Source organism: Hyla sarda, chromosome 6, assembly GCF_029499605.1.
Source record: "Hyla sarda isolate aHylSar1 chromosome 6, aHylSar1.hap1, whole genome shotgun sequence".
Classification (NCBI taxonomy): domain Eukaryota; kingdom Metazoa; phylum Chordata; class Amphibia; order Anura; family Hylidae; genus Hyla; species Hyla sarda.
Genome location: NC_079194.1, coordinates 249,993,805 through 250,005,476, shown reverse-complemented (window position 1 = coordinate 250,005,476; position 11,672 = coordinate 249,993,805). Strand labels below are relative to the sequence as shown.

General features: G+C 44.0%; 1 protein-coding gene across 1 annotated transcript in view; it reads left to right on the top strand.

Moving 5' to 3' along the window:
• LOC130277504 (mucin-2-like) overlaps window positions 1–11,672 on the top strand; it is an 82,442-nt gene that overhangs the window by 66,617 nt on the left and 4,153 nt on the right. Inside the window, exons 35-43 of the mRNA XM_056528180.1 lie at window positions 1,856–2,030; window positions 2,177–2,421; window positions 2,529–2,712; window positions 4,625–4,838; window positions 4,929–5,104; window positions 5,261–5,330; window positions 6,806–6,918; window positions 8,798–8,829; window positions 9,651–9,828. Coding sequence (XP_056384155.1) covers window positions 1,856–2,030; window positions 2,177–2,421; window positions 2,529–2,712; window positions 4,625–4,838; window positions 4,929–5,104; window positions 5,261–5,330; window positions 6,806–6,918; window positions 8,798–8,829; window positions 9,651–9,828 — 1,387 coding nt within the window. The remainder of the gene's footprint in view (window positions 1–1,855; window positions 2,031–2,176; window positions 2,422–2,528; window positions 2,713–4,624; window positions 4,839–4,928; window positions 5,105–5,260; window positions 5,331–6,805; window positions 6,919–8,797; window positions 8,830–9,650; window positions 9,829–11,672) is intronic.

The window sequence follows — 11,672 nt, the reverse complement described above, 5'->3', positions numbered from 1 at the left end:
CCCGCAATATAGCAGCTGGAGGGACTGGGTCCCGACCACCGGAACGGAAGTCCGTGATGTCACGACTCCGCACCCGTGTGATGTCACGCCCCGTCCCCTCAATGCAAGTCTATGGGAGGGGGCGTCACGCCCCCTCCCATAGACTTGCATTGAGGGGACGGGGGCATGACATCACATGGGGGCGGAGTCGTGATGTCACGGACTTCCGTTCCGGTGGTCAGGACCCAAACCCTCCAGCGCTTCCGGAGGGGTGCCGCATGCTATATTGCGGGGGTCCCCAGCGGCGGGACCCCCGCGATCAGACATCTTATCCCCTATCCTTTGGATAGGGGATAAGATGTCTAGGGGGGGGGAGTATCCCTTTAAGGCCACTGAGAATCTCCGGAGTGCGGCCAGAATCTCCAAGTGCGGCCAGCGCTGACTGATTTCCCGACACTGCCATTCTAATAGACGGCAATGTCTGCAGCGAGGATTCCGCCAGATCATTGAGCAGGTTCAATGTTCTGGCGGAGTTATTTGATTGCAGAATTTTCTGGTCTGAATTTCAGACAAAAAATTACATTGTGAATGGGTTAACGGAAAACCCATTCACCTATATGTTCACTTCCTGAGTTAATTCTAGTCGGAAATTCCGTAGTGTGAACCAAAATAAAATCTTCTTTTGGTGTTTTATGTATTTTTTTGTCTTTCACATGCTACGATATGAAGTTATTGGAAATATTTGCTTATATTCAGTGGCTGTTAAGGGATCATGTTAACACAGCTGCTCATTACAGTATATCCACTTAAAGGGGTACTCTGCCCCTAGTCATCCTATCCCCTATTTCTGCTACATAGTCCTTGCTTCTGTACATAGACCCAGATTTATCAAACTGTGTGAGAGAAAAACCGAAGTGATTTTACCATAGCGACCAATCACAGCTCAGCATTCCTCTCTTAAAAAGCTCTGGTAAAGTAAAACCAGAGCTGTGATTGGTTTCTGTTTGATTAATCTGGGCCATAGTTTCTAAAGTGCTCTATGCCAATACTGCTGTACACCAAAGAAACTGCATACAGGAGCAGAGATACCTGTCAAAGATAGGAGTCCCTGCTCCTGTTGAGTAAGCAGTGATACTGTGTGATCTGCAATGCAGGAACTCTTGCTCTTTGATTTGAGCAAGTGAAGTCCAAAACTTTTGCAGCAGACCCTCTTTTTAAGTTGTTGTTTATTGAGCCTCCATTCAGGAAACTACCGTATATACTCGAGTATAAGCCTAGTTTTTCAGCACGATTTTTCGTGCTGAAAGCGCCCCACTCGGCTTATGCTCGAGTGAACTCTCCGCCTGTCAATCCCTTCAGTGGTCTTCAACCTGCAGACCTCCAGATGTTGCAAAACTACAACTCCCAGCATGCCCGGACAGCCATTGGCCGGAAGATCACTGATGAAGGGATTGACAGGCGGTGATGATGAAATGGGGGGGGGGATGATGACAGGGGGGATGATGACAGGGGGGATGATGACAGGGTGATGATGACAGGGGTGAAAATGACAGGGTGATGATGATGGGGGTGATGATGGGGTGATAATGACAGGGGTGAAAATGACAGGGTGATGATGAGGGGGTGTTAATGACGGGGGTCTGGATGATGACATGGGGGATGATGTATTTCCCACCCTAGGCTTATAGTCGAGTCAATAACTTTTCCTGGGTTTTTGGGGAGAAATTAGGGGCCTCGGCTTATACTCGAGTGTATATGGTAACAGCGAATAATGTGTAGACAAACGGTTCTCTGAATTATATATTGTTCATTGATTTGACTTACATTTTGTCTTTAGAGAAAATTTGTTGTTTTCTTAAAATTTTTGTTTTTCCAGCCCAATGAAACATGGATGCTGAATAACTGCACCATGGCCAAGTGCTTGGAAGACCACACGGTAGAGATTATAGAGATGAAGTGTGAACCTCCACCTGTGATCACATGTGCCAATGGGTACCTACCAATAGCTGTACCAGATGACAACCAATGCTGCTGGCACTGGGAGTGTGATTGTGAGTATTTTTGTACAGATATTCCATCTTTTTTTAAAAGACAACTCAGATACAATACTGTTATATGTTACCCCCTCTTGTGGTTGTACATATCAGATTGTATTCAGCAATCGTCACCAGTTACAGATGTGCATTTTATAATGCAGGTGTATGTTCCGGCTGGGGAGATCCACACTACAAGACGTTTGATGGAACCTATTACACTTTTCAAGGCATCTGCACCTACACACTCATGGAGGAGATAGAAAAGAAGAATAACCTAAGAATCTACATAGATAATTATGACTGTGGAACAAATGATTCAATGTCCTGTCCTCGTAAATTGATTGTTCTCCATAATACTCAAGAAATTCAACTTTTTGTTAGTGATTTTGAAGACATTAATATACAGGTAAAACTTGTCCTAAACATGTTAGGGATCCCTAAGGTCAGTAGTACTGTACACTAAATCAAAATTTAAGCAATATCATTTTTACTTTTTTTTCCCTCTTCCTGTAGGTTTTTGCAAATGGAGAAATAGTTGGTACCCCATACCAGAAAAATGGGGTTAAAATTTATACCTTGGGCATCTATTATGTGGTGGAAATACCAGAACTAGGAGCTAATATTATATACAATGGGTTGGGTTTCTATATCAAACTGCCTTATTACCATTTTGGTGATAATACACAAGGACAATGTGGTGAGTTCTAGAACATTTTCTTAATGCTGAAGGGGTACTCCATGTGGTTAAACAACTCATATATTGTTAGGACTCTACCGAAAATAAAAAAAAGCTATACCTACTTAAAGGGGTACTCCTGAACAAAATGTTCAGCATGCTTGGAGCGGGCGATCGTGCTCGTGACATCACGGCAACGCCCCCTCAATTTATGTTTATGGGAGGGAGCGGGACAGCCGTCCTTCTAATAGACATGAATGGAGGGGGCGTGGCATCACATCACGAGGAGGTGTGCCCATGACGTCACAATCACGGCTGCCCGCTCCAAGCATTCTGCATAAAATGTTCAGAACGCTGGGGCACAGGAGTACCCTTTAAGCCCTGGTCCCCCACAAATCCTCCTGCACCTCCTGATTCTGGTCCCCTCTATTGCTCATCTCTTCTGCCTGCTTCCGAGACAAGAACCTGGCACTCAGCCAATCACTGGCCAAGATATGACATGGTTGCAGAAAGTCATCGGCTGAGCGTGCAGGACCTACTCTGACCTCTGGTCTTAAAAAAAAAAAGGAGGAAAAGAATAGAGTCAGGGACCAGAAGCAGACAACACAGAAGCAAAAGCAGGACCTGTGTACGTCAGTATAGTTTTTCTTTCTCCTTTGTACAGTCCTGGCAGTATATGAATTTTGTATCCAAATTTATTCAAGTTTCAAGAAGATCATACAGTGATCTTTCAACTTACAATGGCCTCAACATACAATAGTTTCAAAATGCAATGGTCTTTTCTGGACCATTGTAACTTGAAATCAGACTCAACATACAATACTACAGACAGTCCAGATCTATGAAACGTGTCAATGGCTGGAAGATCTGACCAATCAGAATGGGCGTTCACTGGTAAAACCCCTGTATTATTGAAGCATATGCACTGAATTCCTGTCTGGTAGCGCCCCCTACAGTACAGGGAGGTATTGCATGTTCTGTACTCTTTACCTGTATTACTGAAATGCATGCACTGAATTCCCGTCTGGTAGCGCCCCCTACAGTACAGGGAGGTATTACATGTTCTGCAGTACTCTTTACCTGTACCAGGGTTAGCTGCTCCTTTGGACACCAGGTGAGGGCGGCTCGATTTTATTTTTTTAGAACATTGTGTGTACTGTACAGGACCCTGAAGAAGCGTCTGTCCTCTTCATAGACAGTGATTACAGCTCCCAGCAGATCTTTATTACTTTTATATGTAAGGATTTGCTTTCTCTGTATTAGTTATCTACTTATTTTTCTTTAATCCTCACTTTTTCCTATTTTGGATGACATTTTGTTGGCTTCAGAACCAATTACCAGGTTTCCATAGAGTTATGGTTTCAACATACAATGGTGTCAACATGAAATGGTCGTCCTGGAACCAATTAATATTGTAACTTGAGGGACCACTGTATTGTAAAACAACATCCAGAGAAGATAACTGGGAGCTGCTGAGCCAGCACCTGGACCTGCCACAGTGCGGGATGGAGGTGTGCCATCATTAAATGGCACAGGGAGGGATAAAGGGGGGTGATGAAATGGCAGAGGGGGTTATGAAATGGCACAAGGGTGATCAAGGGGGGTAATGAAATGGCAGAGAACGTGATAAGATGGCACAGGGGTGATGAAGGAGGAATGAAATAACAAACCAGCTCTGTCTCCAGGTTGGGTGTGGTTCTGCAGGTCAGTTCCATTGAAGTGAATGGAAACAAGCTGTAATACCACACACATCCTGGGGAAAGAAGTGGAGCTGTTTTTGAAAGAAATTGGTTCTGTTTCTCTTAACCCCTTTAAACCTCACTTTGTTAGTAAAAAATGATGCATGTCTAAAAGGCATGTCATCGAAATAAAATGTTTGGAAAGCTCTAGTGTAGAGCCAAAGAAAATATATGGCTGTATTTTTTGAATGTAGGCACCTGCACTAACAACCAGTCAGATGACTGCAGGACACGTGATGGTAACATTGTTTCAAAATGTGAAATGATGGCCGATTCCTGGATAATAGAAGATTCCAAAAAACCTGAATGTGGCCAAACAAAGACAACAGTGCCCCCTAATGTGACTGCTGCCCCTACTGTGACTCCTACCTGCCAACCATCACCACTTTGCAGCCTCCTCATGGGACCGTAAGCATTTAGCCTCCATATGACCATGTTTGTTGTTGTTTCGTTCACATATCAGAAATATTATTGGTTCCGTTTTGTATCCTATTCTAGACTATTCCAGAAATGCCACAACATTGTGTTACCAGATGATTTTTACGAGGCCTGTGTATATGATAGCTGCCATGTTTCAAGATCCAAGATTGAATGCTCCAGTCTGCAGCATTATGCTCAACTTTGTGGAGATGAAGGAATTTGTATTGACTGGAGGAGTAAAGCCCCAGAATGCTGTAAGTTTCTTAGTTAACCAAGAAACCTTAGAACTGGAGCAATAGAAAAAAGATTTCTTGTATGGTTTGATGTAAATCCTATTTACTGTGGTCGTCTGAAGGTCATAATGTAAGTTCTTGTTTTCTACTATGCTAATGCTATTTCTTCTCTTTTAGCCATGTCGTGCCCCTCACACAAGGTGTACAATGCCTGTGGTCCAGCAGTACCAAGAACATGTAAAACCATGTAAGATACTGTCATTACAGAGTGCTCACTGATTTCTATTTTGCTTTTGAACAGAAGTTTGAGTTTGCAAAGGGCTAAGTTGGTGAACCTAAAAGCAGGAGTGCTCCAATGACATTCCAGTATGCTTGCACATGACTTTTTTTTTTCATTTTTCCTGTTGAATCATTTTAAAGAGAAAAACCCTTTAATTTATGCTTCCTGCCTAAAGTCATGACAAGGCCATGCAAGAGACATAGGGGCGTAGCTGAAAGGGTTGCAGAAATAGCAAAAGCAAATGTCCCTAGGTGCCCAAAAATTGTAACCCTGCCTTAACCTTGGAGTGTACTGATGCTTCAGCAGAGAACAGCAGCAGTTTATAGATATTGTTAAAGGAGATGTCCGGTGCTCATTTTTCTTATTGTAACCGTTCCGGGCTGCAAAATAGAAAAAGAAAATAAGCTTTCTCTTGGCTGCCTACGCTCCCCCGGTACTCCGGTACAGGCGTTCGGTCCCCGGGCTGTATCCTTCTTACTTCCTGTTAGCCCGGCACGTCACACGGAGCTTCAGCCTATCACTGGCCGAGGAGGGACATCGCTGCGGCCGGTGATAGGTTGAAGCTCCGTGTGACGTGCCGGGCTGTTTTCTTTTTTATATTTTTCAGCCCGGAATGGATAAAATAAGAAAAGTGTGCACCGGACATCTCCTTTAAAGCACAGTGCCTTCTAAAGCTAGTTGCCTGATGTCATCTGACTTTGCAATATAGTTGTACCTCCTGAATACTTTTTTTTTTTTTTTTAATATAGAACATTTAGCAAAATGTGAAACTGTCCTCTAGGGGTTGTATGCTTCTACTCTGAAAAGATCTGTTTTTTTTTTATAATAAGATATCATCTCAACAAAGTCAAATATTGTTACTTTTTCCCTAATATATAATTTGTTAAAGAGGCACACCAAGGATATATATCTCCAAAGCTACCACACTGCCTGGATATGTTTCCTGTAAACCATCCTGCCCGATTTGCATGGCTCCTGTGAACACTGTTGTCTTCTCTGGCTGCTTATTATTCTTTGTCATCCTCCCCTCTTCTTGCCTACATCTCCCAGCAATCATTGCAGTTCTGCTCTGCCAGTCAGCTCACTCTCTGAGAGCAACCCCCTAGCTCCTGCTCTGAGCAACAGAGAGAGGTTCAGTTTCTGATTGGCTGAGGCTTCACACACCTCCCAGCTCTAAGCACTAAAGAGATCATTACATCAGTGCAGGGCAGAAACCACATGGTCTGTGTCTCTCAGGAAAGTGGGGGCTGCTTTCAGAGAGGGATTTGGACTGACACAAAGTTAATGGCTGGATGATATCATTCCCTCACTTCATGAATGTAAGTGACAAACAAAGAGGGGAAACTGCTCTTTATAGCTAATGAATGATATTTAGACAATTAAATTGTTGAGAAAAGTTGATGAGAAAGAATGGATAGGATATCTTTCAACTTGTGTTTCAGCCCAGAGGAAAATTCAATAATGAAAGATGATGAACATTTCGTTGAAGGATGTTTCTGTCCTCAGGACTCCATACGCTTCAGTCCAGCTGTGGACATATGTGTTAATACTTGTGGTAAGGACTAACTGGTCAACAATGCAGCAACATTTGGGCTAAGTTTCAAAACAGTTTTTTTTTGGCATTTTTTGTAAAACTGCCACTGCCGTTTATGAGCCAAAGTCAGAAGTGGATCCAAAAGGAATTAGAAGTATAAATCCTTCTTTTATATTTCCCATTCCTGTTAAATACTTTTCCGGCTATGGCTCAAGAACTGCAGTGGCGGTTTTCCAAAATAAATGCTGGAAAAAAGCCTATGTGGAAACTTTGCCTAGTAGTTACACTATAAATGCTAAATCTCAAATGAAAGTAATTTTTATATTTGAAATGTTTGTATTCCAATATATGCATACTTTATTAAAACAAATCACAAAAACACTAAAAGGCTATATGCAGCTTTTAAAAACATTTCTTATTGCTTTGTACTATTGACCTTTGCACTTATGATATAAAGCATTTTCTTCATAGATCTTTATAAAAAAAAATGTACTTTCTGTTCAACAGCTTCTTGCAGTTTCCACTTATTAGTGAAGTCCGTCAAAGAAGCTATGCTCTGACGGGTCTGTTATAATCTCTTAACCCCTTAAAGGGGTACTCCGCCCCTAGACATCTTATCCCCTATCCAAAGGATAGGGGATAAGATGTCTGATCATGGGGGTCCCACCGCTGGGGACCCCCGGGATCTCGGCTGCAGCACCCCTCTGTCATTACTGCACAGAGCATACTCGCTCTGTGCATAATGACGGGCAATACAGGGGCCGGAGTATGTGACATCATGGCTCCGCCCCTCGTGACACCACGGCCCGCCCCCTCAATACAAGTCTATGGGAGGGGGCTTGGCGGCCATCACGCCACCTTCCATAGACTTGAATTAATGGGGCAGACCGTGACGTCACGATGCTCCGGCCCTTGTATCGCCCATAATTACGCACAGAGCGAGTTTGCTCTGGGCAGTAATGACAGAGGGGTGCTATAGCCGAAATCCCAGGGGTCCCCAGCAGCAGGACTCCTAAAATCAGACATCTTATCCCCTATCTTTTGCAGACAAAATGTAAGATGGATGGCCAATCATGTAATAGAAAGTCCGCCTGAGCCCAGCAGAGCAAACACTACTGGTTGTAATAGCTCTTGTATATAGAATTTGGGATCAAACATAGGAGCTGTATGCGACATCTATATGCCCTAATAACATAGTTTGTAAAGTTGAAAAAAAGAGTCCAGCGAGTTCAACCTAAAATCCTACTGCGTTGATCCAGAGGAAGACAAAAAAAAAAACATGAGGCTGATGCCAATTGCCCCATGACAAGGAAGGAAAAATTCCTTCCCAGCTCCAATATGGTGATCAGAATAAATCCCTGGCTCAACGTCTTGTCCACATAATGTCCATAACCTGTAATATTATATTTTTCCAGAAAAGCATCCAGACCACCCTTGAGTGTTTGGACGGACATAAGTGGCATTTGCTTGCATTCAGCTTGATAAATGGCATCCGGTGTCCGAAACATCACTGTAAACATTCTGGCACAGTGATGTAAATCCTCAATACATGCAACTCACTTCTGGTGTGATAACTAAATAACTTTTCCATCCCCAGAATATGTAGGTCTACCAGTAGGTAGTATCCACCAATATATAAGGTGCCTCAGTAAGTAGGAATCCAAGATTAAAAAACATCAGTGACGTAAGAGGGCAGTTAGCAGTTAACACAATTAAACTGTTCCCTTGCATGGCCCTCAGTGGACAGGAGTGGCTAGTTGCTGTTCTTTTTTCTATTTTTTTTTACATTACATTAATCAGTCATAATAGAGGAGCATCTTCACTATTCCCTGGGTAAGGAATACTATGTGTTAGATACATGTAACATTATCTTGAATTTACAATCTACTTTCTCTTTTAGGGTGTGTTGGTCCTGATAATGTACCACGAAAGGTATATCAAGTCTCTAAATTATTATTATTTTTACAAATTTTGGAGTTCTCTCATTTACTCTTCTCTACATTACACAGTATAAATATTGGGATCACAGAATTAAATATTGGGGTCATTTCAACAGCATTGAGAGTAATAGTGTATGTTATTGCATGCATTTTTGCATGCGTTATTGCATGCATAATCGTTTTGCTTTGTACTAATTATGGTATAAAAAAAAAAAATTTTTACAAAAATTTTTGTTTAGTTTTGTTCTGCAGCCTCTGCAATGTCCTGTCATTAGAGGAGTCTGCATGATGGGCTAGTTTGAACAGTCTCTCTCTAGCCCATGTCTCACTTCTTCTGAGCCAACTTCTAACCTGATTTGTGGCCAGAACAAACCTCAAGTTTGATGTGGTCATAAATTATCTTAGAAGTCTATTTAGGAGAAAGATAATCCATCAGTAAATAGCTTCTCTGACAGACTCGACTGATAATAGTACACTGCAGAGTCTATAGAACATAGGCCAAACCAAATTATTAATAAAGACCTATAGAGGAAGTCATAAGTACAAAGCAGGTATCAATCACCATTATCTGTACTGTCACCTTAATATAGAAATGTGTCATTACATGGGAACAATTCAAATGATTGGGTGAACATATAATACATTGTCGTTCTTCCAAACATGAGCAGCTATTTGTGATTATTGTTTATAAATACTTAGTTGTTATCATTCATAGTAAAACAAATGAGAAATGTTTCCATTACTAAGCGCAAGTACATATTTTTCTAGATGTTGGGGTACAAATATTTACTAATACTGTTTATTTCTGTACAGTTTGGAGAAAAGTTTCAATTTGGTTGCCAGGACTGTATCTGCATCGAGGGTGGAAGTGGAATCACTTGTCAAAAACACAAGTGCAAGGAGATGACTGAAGTGCATTGTACCTTAGAAGGTTTCTCTTCTGAAGTCCAGATTAGCCCCACAGACCCCTGCTGTAGAGAGACTGTGTGCAGTAAGTACATCATGCTATTTATTGTAATTGAAGTGGTTTTCCAATATTCAGAATTGATGGCATATTCTAAATTCATAGTTCTACCAGATATTGTGCTGTGTTCATCTATAGCAGTGATGGTGAACCTATGGCACGCGTGCCACAGGTGGCACGCCGAGCCCCCTCTGTGGGCACGCAGCCATAGTTCACCATTAGGGGTGTCCCGATAACGATACTAGTATTTGCATGGTATCGGGGACTCGTTTAATGTCTCTGCCCAGTGTAACGCTACGGAGGAAGCAGAGTGACATGTGTGTCACATGCTCCTCCATAGGATGCCATGTTGCGGACGGGAGAAAGGGAGAACAGGGCAGCGGAGCGTCAACACCCGAGGACAGCCGCAGGTGAGCGCTGTCTTCAGGGGGAGGTCCCTGTCCACAAAGGAAGGCCTGCTGTCTACAAGGGGGATAAGAGGGAGCGCTGTCTTCAAGGGGGGGCCTGCTGTCCTCAAGAGGGGCCTGCTCTCCTCAAGGGGGGGCTGCTGTCCTCAAGGGGGGAGGGCCTGCTGTCTTCAAGGGGACAAGAGGGGGTGCTGTCTAAAAGGGGGGGTGCTGTCTAGAAGGGAGGCAATGGGGGGAGCTGTCTACAACAGGGATATTGTGGGGGGCATTGCCTACAAGGGGGACAAGTGGGGCCTACTGTCTGCAAGGGTGGGACCTGCTGTCTACAAGGGTGGGGCCTGCTGTCCAAAGGTAAGAAGAAGAGAGGAGAGGAGGGGGGGGGGGATATCTGTTAAAAATAAATGAGCATTTCTAAATGTATTAAAAATAAATAATCTGCAGCACCCCTAACCCCCCTCCACACACAGCACCCCATCCCCCACATAAACACAACAGACCCCCACACAGCACCCATAGCACCCCTCAAACACACACAGCACCCCTCAAACACACAGCACCTCACACACACAGCACCCCTCAAACACAGCACCTCACACACGCAGCACCTCACAAACACACACACAGCACCCCCACACAGCACCTTTAGACACACAGCACCCCTCAAACACACACAAACACATCACCCCCACAGTTGTTTTTTCTAAACTTAACCTGTTCAGGACACGGGTGTATGCATACACCCTGCATCCCGAGTCCTTAAGGACGTGGGGTGTATGCATACGCCCGTGGGAATTCCGGTCCCCGCCGCTAGCCGGTTGGGGACCTGACCGGAATGCCTGTTGAAATCATTCAGCAGGCATCCCGGCACATCGCCCAGGGGGGCCATGAGACCCCCCCCCCCCCATGTTGGCGATCGCAGAAAATCACATGTCAATTCAGACATGCAATTTTCTGCTATTCTGGGCTGATCGGGTCTCTGGTGACCCGAAAACCTGGAAAATAGCGATAATCGGAGCTGTCAGGGTAAGCCCCGATCATCCTGAGGGGTAGGAGTGAGGTCGCAGTGCTGCGATCTCCTCCTTTCCCCTGCCATTGGTCAGAACTGATTCTGACCAATGGCAGAGCAAGACAGTGGGTTGCCATGGCAACCCCCCGTTCTGCCCACCCCTGGATGTCGAAGGGAACATGGACAGAAGATGGAGGCCGGTACCTGGGGGAGAAGATGCCTGGGGACCCTCCGATCTTCACTGGAGACTGCTGGATCCTGGCTCAGGTAGGGAAACTACGGTGGGGGGGAATTGAAAGTGAAAGTAAAGTGATCTTTACTGTGGCAACCACAAGAAAGGCCAAACTGCAACTCCCAGCATGCCCAGACAGCCAAAGGCTGTCTGGGCATGCTGGGAGTTGTAGTTTTGCAACATCTGGAGGGTCACAGTTTGGAGACCACTGTTACAGTGGTGCCCA